Genomic DNA, 23,369 nt, shown 5'->3' with positions numbered 1-23,369 from the left:
GGTTAGGAATTTGTATTCCCCCAAAAATAAGAAAAAAGCAGGTCCACCATATAACATAGTTCCCATGTCATTCCTGGCCTGACAGCTTAAGTTCTAAAGCCTATTAGATAGAGAGGTTGCACTTGAGTAGCTGATTCCTTACGTCCTCTTTCTCTGTAGACGAAAGGAGTTGGTGCTATTGCCTACTCTTAGGATAGCTGAGCAGACTAAACACATGCCATGTCCTCATCAGACGGAGAATTTATTAGACTAAAGTGAAAATAGTAGTTACCTTTGTCTTTTAATAATTATTATAATTGACAGGTTTTTTCCTCTCAGGTATTTCTTTTTGATAGTAAACAGAATAAACATAAGCTTCAGTAAGTGCTTTAACACTGTGCTATTAACCTGACTATGGATTTGGTTTTTGATGACTTTAAAAATGTCTCTTTATGTTCTATAATTAATAGGAAATACACCTGACACCATCCACTGACTTCTATAAGAAATTAGCCTTGGACTGTTCTGGGCAGCAGGCAGCTGTTGACTTATTCCTTCTCAGTGGACAGTATTCCGATTTGGCTTCTCTAGGTATGTTCTTGCCCCTTCCTTCCTTCCTTCCTTCCTTCCTTCCTTCCTTCCTTCCTTCTTTCCTTCCTTTTTTCCTTTGTTGTTTTGGGGGGGGTTGTTGTTTGTTTGTTTTGTGGGGGTTTATTGTTGTTTGAGTTTTTGTGTTTTTTGTTTTTGAGACAAAGTCTCAGGTAGCCCAGGCTGACCTTGAACTTCCATGGGTCCCAAGGCAACCCTGATCTCTGGATTCTCCTGCTACCTCCTCCCACAAGCTGCGGTTACAGACCTGTGCTGTCATATCCAGCAGTGACTTTATTTAATGTTTTGTTTGTTTAGATTTTTATTGAATGAATACCAGAATGATGCTATAATAGTGTTCTAAATAGAGAACTGGGTAAAAATCAGCTTTATTCTTTGGGAGAGTTAGTTTTATTCATCTTTTGTCACTGTTGCTTCAGTTTTCCTTCTTGCTTTAAATTATTTATATTTGTATATATGTGGGCACGAGTAGAGGTCAGGAGACAACTCACAGGAGTCAACTCTCCTATCACATGGGTCCAGGGATCAGACTCAGGCTGTCTGGCTTGGTGGAAGGCACCTTCACCTGCTGAGCTTTCAAGCTGGCCCAGTTCTCTATTTATGAAATGGGGTCTTAGTGTTACTCAAGTCTTGGCCTCAGTGATCATTCCCACTCCCCACCCCCTACTGTAACATCCCCCAACCTCTCAAGTAGCTGAGACCATAAGCACGGCCACCATGCCTGGGCCACCTGCTGACCAGTCACTTTATCAGACACTTTAATCTTAAACCTGATTCTCTGCTACTCTCTCTTTTTTTTTTTTTTTTATGGTTTTTGAGACTTTCTCTATGTAGCCCTGGCTGTCCTGGAACTCACTCTGTAGACCAGGATACCCTCAAATTCAGAGATCCGCCTGCCTTTGCCCCCAAAATGCAGGGATTAAAGGTGTGTGCCCCCACACCCCTCCTTTTTTTGAGACAGTACTTTGAGAATTTAGAGAAGAATGTGTGTTGTTACTTTGATGTGGAGTACTAGAAGTTATTATTTTAGAGGAGTGTATTAAGAGGCTGAGATGTGAGGCGTGTGTGTGTGTGTGTGTGTGTGTGTGTGTGTGTGTGTGTGTGTGTTGCATAAATAGCCCAAATTATGTTTCCCACATTATGGCTCACAACTCCCTATAACTCCAGCTGTAGAGAACTTGATGCCTCTGTCCTTCGTAGGTACCTGTACTATGCGCAGGCTTAACATGCTCTTGCAGCTAACGTAAACTAATAAAGATGAGCTATCGTGTAACGCAGTCACACACGAGAGCATCAGATGGTGACTGAAAGGAGTGTGTTGTCTTCCAGGCTGTATCTCTCGGTACTCAGCAGGCAGTGTCTATTACTATCCCTCGTACCATCATCAGCACAACCCAGTGCAAGTACAGAAATTACAGAAGGAGCTGCATAGGTACCTCACTCGGAAGATTGGATTTGAGGCAGTCATGAGGATCCGGTGCACCAAAGGTGGGAACACTGTTTTTCCCTCATTGAGGGTACATGATAAAAATATGTATCTTACAGGACTTACCCTGCAGAGATACATTGAGTTTTAGAATGTGAATACAATATATAATTAAAGGGAAAAAATCTATTTAAAATCAGGAAATCTTAGGGCTGGAGAAGCGGCTCAGCAGTCCAGAGCACGTGCTGCTCGTGCAGATGATCACGTTATGTTCCTGCACCACAGCAGTGGCTCACAACCACCTGTAACTCCAGCTCCAGGACATCGGATGTCTCTGCCCTCTGTAGGTTTCTGCAGTCATGTGCACAAACCCACACAGACATGCACATGTACATAATTTAAAATAATAACAATTTTAAAAAATAGAGACTATTATGAATTTATTTCGAACTACTGAACTGTGGGCATTGAAACGGTACATTTATGCTCTGTCAGTTATTTTAGTTTTTTAAAAAGGGGCCAAATCTTCCAAGAAAGTTTTCGTACATGTACTAAATATGGAATCAGATGCTGGCCCTAGAGAGACAGCTCAGCAGGCAGAGGACTTGCTGCCATGCCTGAGAGCCTGAGTTTAATTCTGGGACCTACACGCTAGAAGGAGAGACCCAGCTCCCATACAGTGTCCTTTCCTTCCGCATGTGTGTGCATTGTGGTGCACAGGTGTCCCTCTCCTCCCAGTTAAGTGCACATATATAACAAAGATGAACTAGTAAAGATAAAATAAAATACTGCCAGTGTCCTCCAAACAGATTTCTGAAAATGTGTCTTCCCACTATTACCACTGAGTGACCTGTTTTCTCTAAGCTATTTTACTGTCTACTACACGAGTAGGATGAGATATCCATAAGTAAGCACATCAGGGTCATGATGATCATTTTTTATTCTAGGTCTTTCCATTCATACTTTCCATGGGAACTTCTTCGTCCGTTCTACAGACTTATTGTCTCTTCCCAATGTGAACCCAGATGCTGGGTATGCAGTGCAGATGTCGGTGGAAGAGAGTCTCACCGACACTCAGCTGGTTTCTTTTCAGTCAGCACTCTTATATACATCCAGTAAAGGTAAGTTTGTTTGCATACACCCAGCTGAGACCTAGCCTCTCAACAGATGTGTAAGTGCACAGTTCATGACTGACTTAGCAGAGTTTAAGGACAGAGCGAGTTTGTAGTGTGCTGCTGTCTCTATGGCTTATGCTACTCTTTTCTTATAATTACTCGTTTCTATTGAGCCAACAGATCATTTGTACTCATAAGAACCTTATTGCTATTATTGGTAGTCAAGAGATTTGTCTTTATTTTCCTAAACCATTTTATTTTAAAAGAAATGGTTTTATTGACTTCAACAGGTGGATCTTTGTGAGTTTTTTCTTTTTTTTTTTTTTTTTTTTTTTTTCCCTTAGGAGACAAGACCACCATATGTGGCCTTGAGCTCCTCCTGCCTCAGATTCCTAACTGGCATTATAGGTATGCACTACCCACTACTCCTAGTAACAGATATTTATCTATGATCAGACATTCTGGTTTAAAAAAAAAAAATTCTCTCTAGGCTGAATTGATGACTCAGTGGTTAACAGTGCTTTCTGATCTTCCAGAGGACCCAGATTTTTATTCCAAACCCCTGTATGGGGCAGCTCACAACTGTCTATAGCTCCAGAGGATCTTAAACCTTTTGGCTTCTGTGGTCACCCACCCACATGTGGCACTCATACATAATACACACACATAAATAAAAATAACTAAATCTTCAAAAATCCTAGTAGGAAAAAAAAAATCACAGTAGGGCTGAAGAGACTGCACAGAGTGTGGAGCCCACTCCGTACAGGCTATGACCTCGGTGTGTGTGGCAGAGGTCAGGGGTATGTTGGCTACCTAGCCTAGTAGAAATAATAATCTCATCTTCTGTCTGTCTATCTGACTGTCTGTCTGTCTTAAAGTGTGGTCCTGGATTTAATACGCAGAACCAAAAATAACAATACTAACCTGACATTTCTGACATTGCAGTTATGGGCAATGGCAAAGGAAAGGTGCCATGATGTTAGAGAGACAGTCTTGACTCACAAGGTGGAGAGAGGATGGTGGCACATGCCTTTAATCCCAGTACTTGGAAGGCAGAAGTAGGACCCCTGTGCTTTGAAGGCCAGCCAGGGTTATATAGAGAGACTACATCTAAAATGAAAAAAAAAATCCCTTTATTATGCTGAGATGTTGGACCTGTTGATACGGTGTTTGCCCAACATACACAAAGCCCAGATCTATCGCCAGGCAAAACTCAGGCTTCGTGGTGACACTTACAATCCCAGCACTGGGAGATCGAGGAAGAAAGACCAGTAGGCATTCTTGACTACATATCAAGTTTGAGGCTTGCCTGGGAAATATGAAACTTTGTCTAAAATACAGAATGTATTAGTGATGCTAAAGTTATAACTTGTAGTGGAACATGTGCTCAGCACTGAAAATAAGTGTTGTAGAAAATGTTTAATCTCAATTGGGTGGTTTTTACCCCACCTTAGATCATTCCGTTTTCAGATAAAAAGGTATCTTTTATATTTAGAATAAGCCTTTAGTGCACTAGAGCTGAGCAGGTATCTACCTTTACGTTATTAGTTTCCACTTCGCTATCAATAACCCTGAGCTATAACTTGTCATGTTCCATCTGAGCCATTCTTAACTACAGTTGGCCGCCCTCGTGGCCATGTTTTCATGACTCACCTACCCCATGGAATCTTCTCTGTGCACCTTCTTCTCTTCCTCCTTCTGTGATCCTGCCTCAGATCCCAAGCCTGGTACTGAAACCCTGCCTACCTCTCTTCTGCCGGGCCATGGGCTCTGCTCATCTTTATTCATCGGGGATAACTTGGGGGGGGGGGGCGTTACATAGCATCACTTGGGTCTATATGAGAATTTTCTCATTACTGGGTACAACCAGGACCAGTATTTAGCCTTACAATGTGTAGCAACATTTCCCCTTATATCTAAATAAAAAGGTTTTCTCTCTCTCTCTTTTTTTTTTAATATTTATTTACTTACTTTGTATTTGAGTACACTGTAGCTATCTTCAGACACACCAGAAGAGGGCACCAGATCTCAGTACAGCCAGAGCCACCATGTGGTTGCTGGGAATTGAATTCAGGACCTCTGGAAGAGCAGTCAATGCTCTTAACTGCTAAGCCATCTCTCTAGCCCAAAAAGGTTTTATCTTATAATAAAAATAAACAACATACAGTAGGAGCAACTATGAAAATTATTAAGTAAGAGTTACATTCAAATGATCCAGTTTGTTTGTATTCAGCAACTCACAAGAAAGTATTTTATTATCTATTCTACCCTAGTGAGTTCAGAGTTCTGTATTTAAACTAATTTTTCTCCTAATTTGCATTATTAATTTAAAAATATCTTCTTAGACTTAAAACATTTCTCTAAATGTTAAACAACTTAAGTTTAATTGTGAGACTAATTATTCAGTCTTCAACCCCTTCAGAAACCTGAAAAGGAATAAATATTACCTGAGTATACAGGAAGCGCAGAAATGCAGCTTCCCAACCTAAGATATGACTGACACCCCAGCCTGACTGCCTAGACGGTCCCCAATACTCCTATTGGATCTTAGCTTTGAAAATGTTAATGAGGAATGCAGAAAGTTTACTAGACCGTTAAGAGTAAGGTCCGCACCTCTTTATGAACGGACATAGAAGCAAATGCTCACAATTCAGAAGCAGTTAGAGGAGATAAAGAAAAACAAGGTACTCATGGCTGTGGCCGTCACTGATCAGGTCATTCCCTAAGTGTGAGCAACCACATCCAGAGGCTTTCATATCGTTCTTTTTATTCATGGATTGCTGTTACAATTAGCAAAGAAAAGGTACTGAGATACTAATTAAAAAAATATTTTATTAAAAAATATAAGCCAGACATGATGGCACATAACCTTCAAACCCACCACTTGGGAGGGAGGCGGCGGGCAGATCGCTAAGTTTGAGCCAGCCTGGTCTATGAGTTCCAGGAAAGCTAGAGCTACAGAGTGAGATTATGTCTCAAAAACCAATCAAATAAATACATATAAAATGGAGAACTGGAGAGATAGCTCAGTGGTACTTGCTGCTCTTGCAGAAGACCCTGGTTTAGTTAAGTTTCCAATACCCACATGGCGGCTCACAACCACCCACAACTCCCGTTTCCAAGGGATCCATTGCCTCCTGTGATCTCTGAGGGCACCAGGCACATACATGGTGCACATATATACATGCAGGTAAAATATTCATACACAAAAAACATCTAAAAATATTTTTGAATATATATGAACTGGTGCTGGAGAGGTGGCTCAACACTTAAGGGAATTTGATTCTTCTTCCAGAAGAACCAGGCTTGTTTCCTAGCACCCACCCGGCAGCTCACAACCATCTGTAACGTCAGTTCCAAGGTGCCCCATCCCTTCCAGCACCATGCACAAGCATGGTGCATAGACATACATGCAGGCAAAACACTCAGAAAGCCGAAAGTAATACAACTTTTTTTCTGGGGTGGGTTAGGGTTTTGAAACAGGGTTTCTCTGTAATATAGTCTTGACTGTCCTGGACTTTCCACAGAGCAGGCTCATCCCAAGATCCACCTGCCTCTGCCTCGAGTTATGGAATTAAAGACATGCATCACCACACCTAGCCTAAAATCTTTTTAAAGGCAGATTTGTTAGACCTAGACATAGTCGTGTGGCTAACCTCTCTAATCCTACCTCTCAGGCAGCTGAAGAAGTAGGATTGTGAGTTGAAGGCCTGTCTGGGCTATATCTTGATCCTGTTCTGGAGGAGAGAAGAAAAGCTAGTATTTTATTAGCTGCCAACTACAGTTCTGCTGCCTGTTTAATAAGAACGTGAGCAAGAAGAGTTTCATAGTTAAAATATGAAAACTGAATTTTTTTCCTGATACTTTCTTGGGTATTTTGTTTTCTATATGACCTTCTTGGTTCTAAGTTAAAAAAGAAATGGTCTTAAGAGGTGCCAGAATGTTCAGCAGGTAAAGGTGCCTAGTCACCAAGCCTGATGCCTTAAATCCGATCCCTGGAATGCACATGGTGGGAGAGAAAGCCAACTTTGTAGACATTATCCTCTGATCTCTGTGCACAAATAGCAAATAAATAAGCAAAGTGATTGTCTGATAAAGTCTTTTAAAGGAAAAGAAGTGACTTTAACATAACCTTTTAAGACATAGCTGTTATGTTTCCCCAAAGGTGAAAGAAGAATCCGTGTTCATACTTTGTGTTTGCCAGTGGTTTCTACTCTGAATGAAGTCTTTCTTGGAGCTGATGTGCAAGCTATTGCAGGGTTACTGGCCAATATGGGTAAGACTGTTCCTCCTTTAGATATTTCACACACCACACCACCCAGCACATTCAGGGATTTTTGTTTCACCTGAAGCGCTTTTGTCTGTTTGAACGAACAGGTCATGCGCCTGTTTTGCTTGAGCTTTATTGAGGCATAATTATGTATGCCTTTTTAATTGTGCAATTCTATCATTTTAATACCTTTATGGTTGTATAGCCATCATCACAGTCTAATCTTAGAACATTTTTATCACCCCAAAAGAATTTCATGTCCAATGAGTGCTCCCTCCTACCCTCACTGACCCTAAGCCACCATTAAGTGACTTTTAGAGATATTTTTAAATTATTTCTATTCCATGTTTATTGGTGTTTTGCCTATATGTATATCTGTGCATATTTGTGTGCCTGGTACCTGAGGAGGCAGAAGAGGACATGGAACCTCTAGGGCCACAGTTAAGGATGGCTGTAAGCTGCCGTGTCCATGTTGGGAACTGAACCCAAGTCTTTGCAAAAACAACAAGTGCTCCTAACTGATGCCACTTCTCCAGCTCCTCACGTGAGCACGTCTTACATGATGTTCCGTGTGTGCACCTGTTGCGACTGTTGCTAATATGCTCTATGAGCTCTGACATGGACGACAACATGTGACAGGCTTCCTAAACATCTGCACCCCTCACAACTGACCCCACTGACCCAAAAATATTCTATGCAGCCCAGGTGAATAGGTGTACAAATCAAACAGTTATTGATAATGAACCATAAAGAAACTTTATGACTCGGTATATTGATAGTTTCTCCATTTGGTAAATACAAAAGCACGTTGCGTATTAATGAGGTCATTGTGCTTGTTTATTTTTACATAAAAACTTGTGGTGACCTGCTTGATATCTAAGTCATAGGGTATTTTCATCATTTCTTGGAGTTGATTTATTATCATCAATGCTGAAAAAACTGCCTCATATAAATACATAGCACAGAATAGCCAAATGTTAGGGCCTGATCTCAAGATCAGCTCATTCAACAATTTTTTATGAACAGATGTATTCATTCATATCCTTGCTTAAGTCTGCTCTGAAAAAAATTCACTGGGCTGTTGGATGTTGGAGGCAGAGGCAGAGGCAGGTGAGGCCCTCTGTGAGTTCCAGGACAGCCAGAGCTGTTCCACAGAGAAACTCTGTCTCCAAAAACGTTTTTTAAATTGGGCCAGGAGGATGGCTTGATGGGTGAAGGTGTTATTTGCCAACAAGCTAACTACCTAAGTCCAATCCCTGAATTCACATAGTGCAAAGAGAACCAATGCCTGTAACCTGTCCGTGTGTGTGCGTGCACGCGTGATCTGTTCTTTCTGGAATCACCAAGCCTGTATCCTGTTTTTCTCTCCACCTGCTCTCACCTCCCTAGCTGTTGATAGGTCAGTGACCACCAGCTTGAGCGATGCCCGGGACGCGCTGGTGAACGCTGTTATAGACTCTCTCTCTGCTTACCGCTCTGCCGTACTCAGTAGCCAGCAGCCAGGCCTCATGGTTCCTTTCTCCTTGAGACTTTTCCCACTGTTTGTGTTGGCTCTCCTTAAACAGGTAAGAAAACAGACTAGCGCAATAAGAATGTTGAAAAGCTTTTTATTGAACTCTTAAATACTGTATAAGTAGCTTCAGACCAGCTAGATATTATGAGAATGGAAACCCTATCTATCTCTTACAGGAGCATTGAAGTGATTTATAGCCAAAGAAATTTATGAATAGTTAATTTAATGTAAGTGCCTCACTCACCAACAATTCAGTGATGTGACCACAAATTCAAATGATAAGCAGAGAACTAAAAAGTGTGCTGTTGGTGTCAGAAGCCACGTGTCCTGCGTGTTCTCACTCATACAGACTCAGAGAATGACACTGTCAAAGGCGGGCAGTGTGAGGGATGGAGAGATGGGGGGATGCGCATGCCACCAGATGCAAATGTGGGGGTCACAAGTGCCTTTCTGCTGAGTCATCCTGCCAGCCCAGTTGTGACTTCTTTACTCAAGTCACAGAAATTACCTTAAGGATTTAAGTTTTCACATTTAACAATCCAAGGTCTTCTCCTGAAAGCCTTTAATGACTTGCCTCCCTTGATCTCCCCCCACACACACACACACACAAGCGCTGTCAGACTGCAGCACTACGACACCCTTCATTCCTCTTCCCTACATTTTTTTCTATGTCAATTGTCACTGACCACAGTTTGCTGGTGTATTATTTTTCCTTTTTTTTTTTTGTTGTTGTTGAGACAAGGTCTTACTGTGTAGGCCTCAATGTCTTTGAACTCACTTTGTAGACCAGACTGGCTTTGAACTCACAGAGATCCACCTGCCTCTGCATCTTGAGTATACTTTTACAGCCATCTTTATTTCTCCTTTTTTAGGAAGTAAACCATGAACACAAAAGATTTTTGTCTTTTTTATCCATTATTTAAGCACAGCACCTAGTATGTAATAACAGTAAATGAAAAAGATGTATTATTTCACCTGTAAGATGCAATGATTGTTTTATACTTTGTTTTAGGTTTGTTTTATTTTATATGTCTGGGTGTTTTGCTAGCAAGTGTGCCTGGTGCTGGTGGGGGCCAGAAGAAGACATCAGATCTTCTGGGATTGGAGTTATGGATGGTTATGAGCCACGGTGTGGGTGTGGTGAACTGAACCTGGGTCCTCTGCAAGACCAACCAGTGCTCTTAACACCGAGCCATGTCTACAGGTCCCATTCAATACCTAGAAGGGAAATCATTCACTAATATCTTTATTATAGTGTGCCAAAAAAACCTCCGTGCAATTAACTAGGCTACCAGCTTTCAACACGTGTCGAATGTGTGCTTCGTGCTGAAGGAGGTATGGGTGAGATGTCATTGAACAAAATTGCCCAGGCTCTTCCCACAAAACTGGTGTCCTGGGGCCCTGATTAATGGGCAGCCTCACAAGTGCAGTGTCTGGGCATGAAAGCTAGTGACAGCTGAGGCTCTGTCAGTGTTTCATCTGATGCTCTGTTTTTAAACAAACACTCTTGCTTCCTGCAAATGCCTCAGTTCACCTGAACCTGCCTGGAGAAGGCGTCCTAATTCGATCCTTCACTGCTTTCTACCTCTTTTACTCCTCTCCATCAACTGAAATCTAAATCTCACTCAGAACTTCGCCAGCCTCAGCTCTGCTGTGCATCTGTCCTCGTGCGTGGTGCCACCCTGCTTCATAGGCTTGTAAGATCTGCTGTGCTGTCTGAGTTTTATTTCTCTAATTGTGGAAGAAACAATTACCATCCAGCAGACATGGCACCCTTGCTGGGGTCTTTCGGTCTGTCATGTGCCTTTATCCTGTCACAGTGACTGCACTCAGACCTAGCCAGTGAGGAAGCAGACACCAGGAGATCGGATCACTTTGAGGTGGCCAGGTGTGGACTAGTTGAGACTTCCAGATGAGGCTATAGGGTAATGACTTAGAAGATATTTTTAAGGAATAATTTATGATAAATTTGCTAATTCTGTCTAAAGATAATCTTTTAGCAATTGACATTTACAAAATTCTCTTTTTCTAATGTTGGGAGTGGGGTGTCGTTTTGTTATAGAAATCTTTCCAGACTGGGACAAATGTACGTCTAGATGAACGAATTTTTGCCATGTGTCAAGTGAAAAACCAGCCGTTGGTTCACCTCATGCTCACAACACATCCCCGTTTGTACAGAGTTGACAACCTCTCAGATGAGGTAAGGCCAACTCCATGTTTTGTGGCTTCTTTTGAAAATTTTAAGCCTAATTATATTCAATACAGAAATGAGAGTTTGTTACCTAAATCCTCGTTTGGTTTATTTCTAGGTAAATATACAGAAACTTTGATTTTTTAGGGACATTCCTGAAAATATTAGCTTTAAGTTTTCTAAGACAAACTCTTTTTCTAATTTGAGATTTAGAGACACTAACCAAGGTGTCTCAGAGTGTCCTTTGCCGCAATAAAGCACCATCGCCATTAGTTCATAGTTCATCATCTAAGAAGTTGGGGCAGGAGTGCAAAGCAGCCTTGATAGACCATGGTGGGTGCTGCTGACAGGGAGCCATTCTCACATCACTCACTAACAAGGAAAGTGCGCATGGCCAGTCTGCCTGCTGGCGCAATTTTCTCCGTTTTCAGTTAAGGCTTTCTCTTCTCAAGTGACTCTAGCTGCTGCCGACTTGACAGAAGAGAGCCAGCTCAGGCCTCACCCTCACCCATCTTTTCTAGCGTTTAACTTTATAGTTCACTGGACTTTAGCTAAATGGTTTATGCCTGTAGTTCAAACATCTTTGGCTAAAACAAGAGAATCACTTGAGCTCATGAGTTGGAAATCAGCCTGGACAACAGTCACTGCCTCAGAAAACAAAATCCAAAAACTCTAAGAATAAATACAAAACCACACTATATTTGTAAAATCCAAGAAAACAAAATTACTACACACCTTTAATCCTAACACCTGGGAGGCAGAGGCAGGCAGGTCTCCATAACTTTATGCCAGTCTGGTCTACATCCAGGGCTACAGATAGAACTCAAGAAAGAAAGTTAAGAAGTGGATTTGTATTAATTCATTATTAGTTGTATCTCATTAATGTCACTTTATTTATTCACTATATATCATATTTTTAAACTTACTTTTTAAAACCAAAGCCAAACTTGGTGTCACAGATCTGTAACCGTAGCGCTTGCAAAATGGGACAGGAGTTCTAGGCCAGCCTCACCTATAAAGGGAGTTCTTGGCCTGCCCAGCTAATAGGAGAGTTAAGGATATAGCCCACTTGGTAGATGCTTGCTTAGCATGTGTGCAGCCTGGGTTCACTCTTCACCGTGGCGGTTCATACCCACATTCTTAACACTTGCGGTATGGAGGCCGGAGGACCAGAAAAGAAGTTTACAGTTATCTTTAACTACACAGGGAGCTGGCAACCAGCCTGTCCCTGAAGATCTTGTCTCAAAAAACTAAAGATGAGAATGGACTGGAGAGATGATTTGTTGGTAAAGTCCTCTGCACAGGCATGAGGACCTGAGTTAGTTCCCCAGAATATGACAACATAGATCTAGAACCCCAGCACTGGGGAAGCAGAGGCAGGAGGAGCCCAGGGACCCGTTGACCAGCCAGCTGAGTCAGCAAGCTCCAGGTTCATTGAGAGCTGGTCTCAAGAATAAGGTGGCAAGTGACTGAAAAAACAATTGCCATTAACTTCTGACTATACAAATAAGAAATAAACATGATCAGAATTTAGTTTTAATTATTAGAGTCACAGTGACCTTGTTTAATATACATATTACTCCATGTTTATTATGCATAACTGACTTGCCTATTTAAGATCCAAACTCTTTTTTTAAGTCATGTTCTTTTTTTTTAAGATTTATTTATTACATGTAAGTACACAGTTGCTCTTTTCAGACACACCAGAAGAGGTCATCAGATCTTATTACATACAGGTGGTTGTGAGCCACCATGTGGTTGTTGGGATTTGAACTCGGGACCTCTGGAAGAGCAGTCAGTGCTCTTAACCACTGAGCCATCCAGCCAGCCCAAGATCAAAACTTATAAGTCAATTCACTTAATTGTATTTGTTGCTTAACTGTGGCTCTAAAGGTTGAGCATGTACCCCGTACCAGTAATTTCATCACTTAGAGGAGGAGGCAGGACAGTCAGGAGGTTAAGATCATCTTCAGCTACATAGAAAGTTTGAGACCAGCCTGGGCTATATCAGACCCTTTCTCCAAAAAAGTACTGAGGGTAAGAGTTTGGCTCAAAGAATAAAATGTTTATTGTGGAATCATGAAGACCAGAGTTCAGAACCCACAGACATGGCAGCCACCTATAATTCTGTCATTCCAAATTTAGAGGCAGCAGATCCCTAGGACAAACTGTCCAACTACACTATCTAGAATTGTTGAGCTCTAGGTTAAGCAAAAAACCACCTGATAAAGTAAAAATAGCCCAACATCAATTCTGAGCCCGTATACCAGTGCACACACATGCTCTTGCATGCTCTATGTACTTATGCAAATGTGTGTGTATCGTGTCTGCATGTTAACCTGTATCTAAAAACCTCATTCTTTGCCTCCTTCAGGGAGCTCTCAACATCAATGACAGAACCATACCTCAGCCCCCCATTCTTCAGCTCTCGGTGGAGAAGTTGAGCAGAGATGGAGCGTTCCTCATGGATGCAGGCTCAGTGAGTGGATTGACTCACCCTTATGAGCTCAGTGTGCTGCTGAGCCTCCTTAACAGTTGACTTCAGCTGCCTTTCTTTTCTTCTCATGAGTACTCTGTAGCTGTTCTCAGACACACCAGAAGAGGGCATCAGATCCCATTACAGATGGTTGTGAGCCGCCATAGGTGCTGGGATTTGAACTCAGGATCTCTGGAAGAGCAGCCAATGCTCTTAACTGCTGAGCCATCTCTCCAGCCCCCCTGCTTTTCTTTATGTTAGCATTGGCCATTCTCCCTGCTGTCTCTCATTTCACAGTGTTTAGTACAGTCTCACTAAAATGCTCATTCTTTGACTTTAAAACAGCCAGTGGTAAAAGTGTCAGACTCACTATTAGGCTGCCTCTCAGAATGGTGTATTCCTGTTTACAGGTACTGATGCTTTGGGTTGGAAGAAATTGTGCACAGAATTTCCTCAGCCAAGTTCTGGGAGTTCAAAACTATGCATCAATTCCACAGACAATGGTAAGCATTTATGTTCATAAGTGATTTAAAGAACATTTCAAATATGATACAAACCTGAACCCCATCTTCAAATCAGGAATTTCTCCCAAAGTATCCTCATAGATAGCATCTCTCTTCCAACTTCAAGCGCTCGTTTTATGGTTTAGTTTGGGTGTGTTTCCAGGCAGGCTCATGCTGTGTTGCTCAGGTTTGTCTATGTCTCAGGAATGAAGAGGGTTCCTTATGCCTCAGAGTCTCCGTTAGATTGGACTTCGGTGGTACACCACTATGCCAGAGTCATCTTGTCTTGTTTCTTTCCGTCTGGGTTTTTGTTTTGTTTTTTAAGAAAAGATCTCAGCATGTATGTAGCTCTGGTTGGCCTACAACTCACTATGTAGACCAGGTTGGCCTCAAACTGACAGAGATCTACTTGTCTCTGCCTCTTGAGCCACTATACCTGGCTCATTTTATCTTTTAATGGTATTTTTGGTTAATCTTGGGGTTATTTTTGTTTTATTTTATGTATATGAGTGTTTTGTTTGCGTGTTGATATGTGTAGCACATGCATGCCTAGTTCCTGTGGAGTTTAATCCAGGGTGGATCCACGGAACTGGCTTACAGACGGTTGTGAGCACCATGTGGGTGACAGGAAATGAACCCAGGTCCCCTCACTCTGAGCCACCTGCAGCCTCTTTGCAGTTTTGTGCTTTCATCTGGTTTGGTTTGGTTTTGACATAGTATCACCAGTATCTCTGACCTGCCAGCTCCTGAATAATGACACAGAGACTTATTATTTATTGACTTAGGCCTTAGTGCCTACCTTCCAGCTTGCTCACCTGACTGAAATTATCCCGACTACTCTATTCCACACCTGCCACATGGCCCGTTACCTCCCCGTCAGTCCTGGCACCTGTTCCTTCCCCCTCTCTGGCACGATGATGAATCTCTCTCCTCTGAATACTTCCCACAGTTCCTACCTCTACCTGAAAATCCTGCCTTTCCTCTTCTGTCTTAGCTATTGGCCATGAGCTCTTTATTAAACCCATTAGGTTTGGTGATGAAGGTGTATGTGTAAAAAATACTAAGACAATAAAAATGATACCAAAGTCCACCTAGTATGCAACTTTCTGCTGGTACAAAATTTGAAAAACAACCTTTACAAATACAGAGAGTATCTAATAAAAAAAAATGGAAAGGAAAAAAAGAAAAGAAAAACAACCTTTACACAGTGTACAAAACGATTCCCCAAGATAGGTCTTACTCTGTAATCCATGTTGACCCCAAAGTTATGGCAGTTTCCTTGCCTCAGCCTTTCAGTTGCCAAGATGATAGATATATAGACGTGCAGTGCTGTGCCCAGCTGAGAATGACACTGGAGGTTTTTTGGGGGTGGGGGTGGAATTCTTTTCAGCCAGGGTTTTACTATGTAGCCCTGGCTCACCTAGAACTCATGATATAGTCCAGGCTAGTCTCAATCTTAAAGCATTTCTCTTACTTCGGCCTCTGAAGTACTGAGATCACAGACGTCTTAGTTAGAGTTTTATTGCTGTAAAGAGACACCATGACCATGGCAACTCTTACAGAGAAAAACATTAATTGGGTTAGCTTACACTTTAAGAAGTTTAGTCCTTTACCATGGCAGGGAGAATGGTGGTACACACGCAAACATGATACTGGAGGAGTTGAAGGTCTACATCTTGATCTGCAGGCAGTAGGGAGACTGTATCTTCTGAAGGCAGATGCGTGAAGCTTGTACCTGGAGGACCTCAAACACCACCCCACCCCCCCCACACACACACACAGTGATACCCTTTATCCCACAAGTCTACACTTTCTAACACTACCACCCCCAATGGGCCAGGCATGCAAACACATGAACTTATGGGGGCCAAACCTATTCAAACCATCACCTTCCTCAGCTGCCTGTCATTTCTAAAGTATTTAAAATAGTCATTCTCAGTTATACATGATGGCACTGAGAGGCAAACTCAGGAGGACCGCTGTGTGTTCCAGTCCACACAATGAGTTGCTATGACCTTATCTGAGTGTGATCCCAAAACCATGTAAGGTGAGTGGGACAGGCAGCTCCACAGTTTTTCTCTGACCTCCGTATGTCCACTCTGGCATTTTTCCCACATGTAATTTCATGCACATGTACAAACAATAACGAAAATTTGAATGTTTTGTGTTTATATGTGTATAGCTGTCATGCCTGTCTGTGTGTCTGTGCCTTGTGTGTGCCTGATGCCCACAGGGGTGAGAAAAGTTTATCAGTCCTTTGAAATTGGTGTTACAGGCAGTTGTTAACCACCATGTGAGTGCTAGAAAACAACCCTGGTTTTCTGGAATAATAGCCTGTGCTCTTAACTACAAGCCAGTTCTCCAGCCCAGTGATAATGTTTTTAAGACTTTTTTTTTTTTTTAAATGAATGTGAGTACAATGTCACTCTTTTCAGACACATTAGAAAAGGGCTGGAGATATGGCTCAATGGTTAAGAGCACTGACTGCTCTTCCAGAGGTCCTGAGTTCAATTCCCAGCAACCACATGGTGACTCACAATCATCTGTAATGGGATCTGATGCCCTCTTCTGGTGTGTCTGAAGACAGCTACAGTGTACTTATATATAATAAATAAATAAATCTAAAAAAAAAAAGAAAAAGAAAAAGAAAAGGGCATCATAGATGGTTGTGAGCCACCATGTGGTTGCTGGGAATTGAACTCAGGACCTCTGGAAGAGCAGTCAGTGCTCTAACCACTGAGCCATCTCTCCAATCTACATTTGGATAATCTTAAATTGTAAAGTTAAATTGCCTTACTTTTTCAGTTCCTACTGCCAGCTAGTGTGTGTCCAGCTTTGGAGTAGGTGTTTATGTCGTCACTTTCTATACAGTAGGGTTCTGTGCCGCAGTCCCGGCAGCACATAAAGGACTAAGTATTTCTTTTTACATTTTTATTGTATATCAGTTTCTGAATTTGGGGCGCACACATTAAGGGTCAAGTGTGGAGGTCAGATGACAACTTTTGGGGATTGACTCTTTCTACTACGTGGGTCCCAGAGATCAAACTCAAGTCACCAGGCTTTGAGGCAAGCCCTAAGTCATCTCCAGTCCTCAGGACTCGTACATGTAGAAAGGCTTCGATGTCAAAGGTACAGCTAGGATATGAGCTTTCAGTCCTCGAGCAAAACTACTAGACTGGATGAAGAGGCATTTTAAGTAGTGAAATAAGAAAGTGTCCTATTAGTAACAGCCACTTTGATAAGTTGGTTGATTTCATCAACTAGATCAAGACTGTACTAACTAGAACAAGACTACTAACTAGATCAAGACTGTACTAACTAGAACAAGACTACTAACTAGATCAAGACTGTGCTAACTAGGCTCAAGAGCCTGCCACCTGTTTTCTGTTTACGATCTTGTTGGAACTTAAGTATAGCAATGGCAAAGCTGAATATTTGCAACAAAGACAAAATCACTTCCAAACCTGGTCCAACAATATCATCAGCTGATTTTGAGTCATACATCTAAAGGGTGCAGACTACATGGTAGATGATAGAGCTAATTGGAGTTTTGTTTAACAGACAGACCTTCCAGAACTTGATACACCAGAATCTGCCAGAATAATAGCGTTCATCTCATGGCTTAGAGAACAGAGGCCATTTTTCCCAATACTCTACGTAATCAGGTAAGTTAGTATTTTTTTGTTTTGTGGTTTGTTTGTTTTTTAAGATTTATTTATTTATTTTATGTATGTGAGTACACTGTCACTGTCTTCAGACACACCAGAAGAGGGCATTGGATCCCATTACAGATGGTTGTGAGCCACCATGTAGTTGCCAGGAATTGAACTCAGGACCTCTGGAAGAGCAGCCAATGCTCTTAACTGCTGAGCCATCTTTTCAGTGCGGGGTGGGAGGTGTGTGTATGTGTGTGTACACCATATGCATACCTGGTGCCCTTGGAAGTCAGAAGAGGGCACTGGATCACCTAGAAGTAGACTTGGAGACAGTTGTGAGCCAATATTTAGGTGCTGGGAACCAAATGAGTCTAATGTGTCCAGGTCATCTATAAGAGCAACAAGCTCTTTAAACCACTCAGCCATCTTTCCAGCCCCTAGACATTTATATGGTCAAATTATCTTAATTATCACAGTAAATCAGTAGCCTATGAAAAGAATCTAAGTATTCTACTGCATCTAACATATATGACCATTCTTGCCTTTTCTTTCTAAGGGAGGAGAGTCTGATGAAAGCAGCCTTCCTCCAGAGCTTGGTAGAAGACAGAACGGAATCTGCACTGTCGTATTATGAGTTCCTCCTGCACATTCAGCAGCAATTGAACAAGTGATGAGACTGTAAGGACTCGGCTCCTTCCTTTCTCCTTCAGATTTCGAACAAATGTGATGATTAAGATGTTTCACTGTGATTTCAACCAACTATAGCAAATAAAGGACCACAGCCGAGAGTCAGATGTGCAACTCCAAAAGACTGTATTTTTCAAATCAAAATAGATATCTACACATTGGAGACCTTTTTTTTCCTTTGCTGCCAACTATGTCTGAGTTGTTATGGATTGAGATGAGACAATATTGCAGAGGCAAAGTACATTTTATAAAATAAAGACTTCTGTGATCTGCATTTCTATTTCTCTTTTTTTTTATTTTTATTTTTTATGAGTTTTTGGCTGCTACATTTAAAAACCTCACAAGACTTAAGTGTTGCAGGGAGTTTCAAATCTATCAATAATGATCTTTTTTAAATTGGAAAATCTAAAAGTCAATAGACTGTAGGAAAGCTGGAATCCATTTCCTTTACATATTTGGTTTTTGCCCTACCCCCAACCACTTTTTTTTTTTTTTTTTTTAATTAAGGAAGGTAAAGGATCATGTTAACTAAAATTGGAGTAAACTAACTCTGGTCTTGTGTGGGAAGAATATAAAGTAAACTGTCAAGCTTTAAAGTCTGTCAGTATTTTCTCTACTTGAACAAAGTCACTTTAATTTGAGGTGAAAACTAGGTGGTTTTCTGCGGTTTTGTTCTGCCATGAATAAAATTTGAGCTGTCTTCGTAAATATATCAGGATTGGCGATGATAATAGGAGCTGGTCACCTTGACTCGCTAAGTGGGTTTTTGTTTGGTCCATTTCTGCCATGATTGATAAAGAATTAAAGTATTCCTGTGGCAGATGAGAGTGAAAGCAGTTAAAGGTTCCATACATGCCATCTTTGAGTACATCAGCATTTCTCTAAGGAGTTTAATAATGAACTTGGAAGCCACTCATGTATTCTGGGATATTGAAACCTGTTAAAGTATGAATGCTGCTGTTTGAGTTGGTGGATATTAAGATTGTATAAATCCATCATATTAAAGTTAAAAAGAAACTTGATTTCTTACCATGCTCTAAAGACTGCTTATTTGATTCAGTTAGAGAACTATTGCAGGCAAATAGGTGGCTTTTGTTTACAAAGAGGTAAATTATCCATGTGTATTTAAAGTGCTGTGATGTGTCTTTAAGAGTTTGCCTCCGTTTTCATAAATTCATCATCTTGTATGAACTTCTTCAGTAATGTCTGTGTAATACTCAGAGATTTGTTGTTGCCTTGTTTTCATAGATTAGAAATGTGTTTACAGTCTCTGTCTCATGTGATCACCAATGAAATAGTGACTTCCAGGTTTACACCCTCGTGGGCTGACTTTAACTCCTGGGAAGGGAAGCAGCGGGTCCCTGGAGTACGCAGCCACTGCTCGCCCGCCGCTTCCGGATAACCTGGTGAGGGAACAGTGTTAGGGTTCGCTTTCCTTTTTAATTCCAAGCCACACATGATGATGGTACATGACCCTTACTCGGCATCTGAGAGGCTACGGCAGGAGATTGCTAGCCTGACTGCATTGCGAGTGCCGGACCAGCCAAGCTTTGTCTCAGAAAGACACTGAAAATTGTTGTTTCAGTGTACATACAGTGCATTCAATTGAGGTGTTTCCTTTTTTTGAAAGCTGCTTCATTTATTGAGAAGCAGTTTTCAAACTATAACCAATTAAATTTATATTATTTCCCCTCTTTTTAAGAAATAGCCATTATATACAATGTTCCTTTAAATGAACTAAAGTTTTCTTTTTAATGTGATTTTAAATGTTAGTACTTTTTAGGTTCTTTCTTCATAGTAAGGAATCTTCCAGAGGGAAATGTTGTACTCCTAGGGAAACCTTCCTTGTGCCTTCCCTGAGTAAGTCTGACCCTTATTAGCACCTGCTTGGTTAGAATATTTCACAAATTTACTTTTAAATTTTATTTTAGATATTATATAATGTGCAATCCAGAGTAATTTTATAACAGTCTTAAAAACATAACTATTAGGGTTCACAACTTTGTTCTCCAGAGGATGACCCTTTGTGGAATGTTGGTGTAATTATCTTTTTGCTATGTTGAATGTTTTTCCGTTTTGACTTTTTTTGCAGTAAGACACTACCCATTGTCCTACCGTTCTGTGTCACTTTCTGACATAAAGCAGCTGATACTTACACTATGCCATATTTTTTATTGTAGTTGTGAATTATGAAAGATCCTTGAATTTTCTACAGATCTACAACTACTAAAGTAACAGACAAGGGCAATCTTGATTATAAATCTGAGCATGGCAGTTCTACCATAAAAAGTACTCTATTTTTCTAATTTCTAGAATTTTTAAAATAATGTTTCTGTAAGTCTGACATACTAATGTTCACTCAAGCAGTAACATTTATTTTAGCTTGCACATATTTTAGTTTAATGTAATGTATGAGTCTAATAGATTGTTCTGCAATAATTAGAATTAAAGATGTACTTCTTCTAATCAGAGATGCGTAACAGCCACTATCTAGGGGACCACCAAATGTGATTTCACAGTTTTAACTATTAAAGACACAATCCTTACATAGAAATTTTAATTTTGTAAAGTAGTGTGTATGATATTGTAACATTAAGTCCTTGTTCTCAAATCAAAAATATGTGTGACCTCCAGTGTGATGTGGTCAGTCTTGCCCCTCTGAACTGTTGAGACAAGATTGGTCTTCCTTCTTACAGATTGTGATTTTCACTGTTTTATTCCTGTTTTTAAAAAAATGTCATTTGTAACCCATGCAATCGTTTGATCTGTGCTAACTTATAAATTTGGCTATTCAATAAAGTTAATCAAAAGAGCTTATGAACAGTGGCTGGTTATTGAAGATAGCCTAGATTGGTGGCCTCAGCCTCCACAAAGCTGTTTTGGGGATAGGCTCTCCTAGAGCCTCATCTAACTGCAGGCTGACTACAGCCAAGGACAGAACCTTGAACTTTTGAACTCCTGCCTTTACCTCCTAAGTACTAGAATTTTACCTACTAGAATTACAAGAGTGTCCCACTAGGCCTTGATTTATGTGCTACTGAGGAAGGACACCGGGGGTCTTCACTTGATCCAGACAAGCATTCCATTTACTGAGCCATATCCTGAATTTTTGCTGTTCTCTGCAAGGGTGGGTTTGAAATCCAGATTGGAGGGGATGTCTTACTGAATGTTTTGTGCCTGAAAAGATGAAGGCCCAACTATGGTTCATCTGAAGACACTCTCCCAGCCTTTGTTGGTTTTTATCCTTAATACTCTAGTTTTATTTCTCTGGGCTTACTGTTTTTGCTTGTTCTTCAGGTGACACTTTAATCAAAAGATCCTTGTTCTCCTATTATGGAAATTTCTAGCCATTTTCTTTCCAAGTAGTTTTTCTATTTAGGGGGGAATTTTTGTTTTGTTGTGAGATAGAGTTATGGTTGAGGCAAGCAAGCACAGGAGTAGGTAAGCAATGGGACCTCTACTTTGATTGGGCACTGCTCACCCCCTTGTGATAATGCACTGACAGCCTATGTCCTTTATCCGAACACATCTGAATATGGACCTAGCAACCTCAGACTTCAGCTGCATCAGACAGCATGTACACCTCCTCTAAATAATTTTCTCTTCAAATATAGTCCCAATATATTGGACATGATGGGTATAAAAAACAGACAAGGGCTGAAGAGACAGCTCATGGATCCCTGGGCCATGACTCCGAGTGGCTATGTCTGACCTCTACACAGTGGCATAACATATATCCACACACAAATATGGGACAAAAGTTAGAATATACTGGCTGATCTGGCCTGAACTGGTTTCAGGAGCATGTGCAATAAGGTAAACTCTAGGTGAACTTTGAGGGATCATCTCTACTGACGAAATGAGGCCTATGCTTAACTGAATATGTACATGATAAACTCATGCATTTTGAAAGGTATATGATTATTTGACCAAGTCAGTTAAAACAGAGCCACCCAAACTGTGCCAGTTGGTAGCTGATTCCTCCTCTTGAACTCAATTATAAGAAGCCCCAAACAGTAATCTGGCCCTTAAGTACCTCACTCTGGCCCATCGTCCATCTTGACAGTATATCCTTTTTGAAACAGCACTACTGCTTTACCCTGAACGAAGCCATCTTACTACTTCTGAAAACTGTGTGAGGTCTTATTTTCCAATTATTTGGACAAGATGCCAAGAATTAACCCAACCCCAACCATTAGTAACATGGTCTCTCTCTGCAGCAATGACTGGTTGACAATTCACCTATGTAGTCCAGGCACACCTCAAACACACTGGCTGTCCTGCCCCTGCCACCAAACCCAGTATGCATTTGCTTCTCTATCCAATCCTTTTTTTTTTAAAGATATCTATTTATTTAGTTATGTATATGCGTATACTCTGTCTTCAGACACACGAGAAGAGGGCATCAGATCCTATTACAGATGGTTGTGAGCCACCATGTGGTTGCTGGGAATTAAACTCAGGACCTCTGGAAGAGCAGACAGTGCTCTAAACTGCTGAGCCATCTCTGCAACCACAACCCTCTTCTTTACCCTCAATTTCTATTGCAGTCCTAGTTTCTTTCTTTTGTTTTCTTTCTTCCTTTTTTTTTTTTTTTTTTTTTTTTTTGTTGTTGTTGTTTTAAAACAGGGTCTTGGGTTGGACCATCTGTAATAGGATCCCGATGCCTTCTTCTGGTGTCTGAAGACAGTACAAGTGTACTCATAAAATCTTTTTCAAAGGGGGTGTGGAGCCTTATTATGTAGCCCTGGCTAGTCTGGAACTTACTTGTTACACCAGGCTGGCTTTGAACTCACAGAGATTCACCTGCCTCTACCTTCTGAGTGCTGGGATTGAAGGTGTGAGCCACCATACTTAGCACTGTTTTCCTTAATTTCTTGTCTTTGCCTAAACTGGACTTTATTCTTGATTTTATACTTGTATGACTGTATTTTTTTATTTCTA

At 41.0% G+C, this 23,369-nt stretch overlaps 1 protein-coding gene across 3 annotated transcripts in view; it reads left to right on the top strand.

The window, feature by feature from the left end:
* The window catches only part of SEC24A (SEC24 homolog A, COPII coat complex component), a 59,387-nt gene extending 38,145 nt beyond the window's left edge, over positions 1–21,242 (top strand). For all 3 annotated transcript variants that reach the window (XM_080924451.1, XM_080924450.1, XM_080924452.1), the window contains 10 exons: positions 450–570; positions 1,918–2,076; positions 2,962–3,135; positions 7,295–7,405; positions 8,789–8,964; positions 10,975–11,112; positions 13,478–13,582; positions 13,990–14,082; positions 17,644–17,747; positions 18,295–21,242. In XM_080924451.1, the coding sequence (XP_080780577.1) occupies positions 450–570; positions 1,918–2,076; positions 2,962–3,135; positions 7,295–7,405; positions 8,789–8,964; positions 10,975–11,112; positions 13,478–13,582; positions 13,990–14,082; positions 17,644–17,747; positions 18,295–18,409 (1,296 nt within the window). In that variant the 3' untranslated portion in view covers positions 18,410–21,242. The remainder of the gene's footprint in view (positions 1–449; positions 571–1,917; positions 2,077–2,961; positions 3,136–7,294; positions 7,406–8,788; positions 8,965–10,974; positions 11,113–13,477; positions 13,583–13,989; positions 14,083–17,643; positions 17,748–18,294) is intronic.
* The last annotated feature ends 2,127 nt before the right edge of the window (positions 21,243–23,369 follow it).

The sequence above is a fragment of the Micromys minutus genome (genome assembly GCF_963924665.1).
Source record: "Micromys minutus genome assembly, chromosome: 10".
NCBI lineage: Eukaryota > Metazoa > Chordata > Mammalia > Rodentia > Muridae > Micromys > Micromys minutus.
The sequence above is the reverse complement of the archived record's forward strand: the minus strand, read 5'-3'. Positions and strand labels throughout refer to the sequence as shown.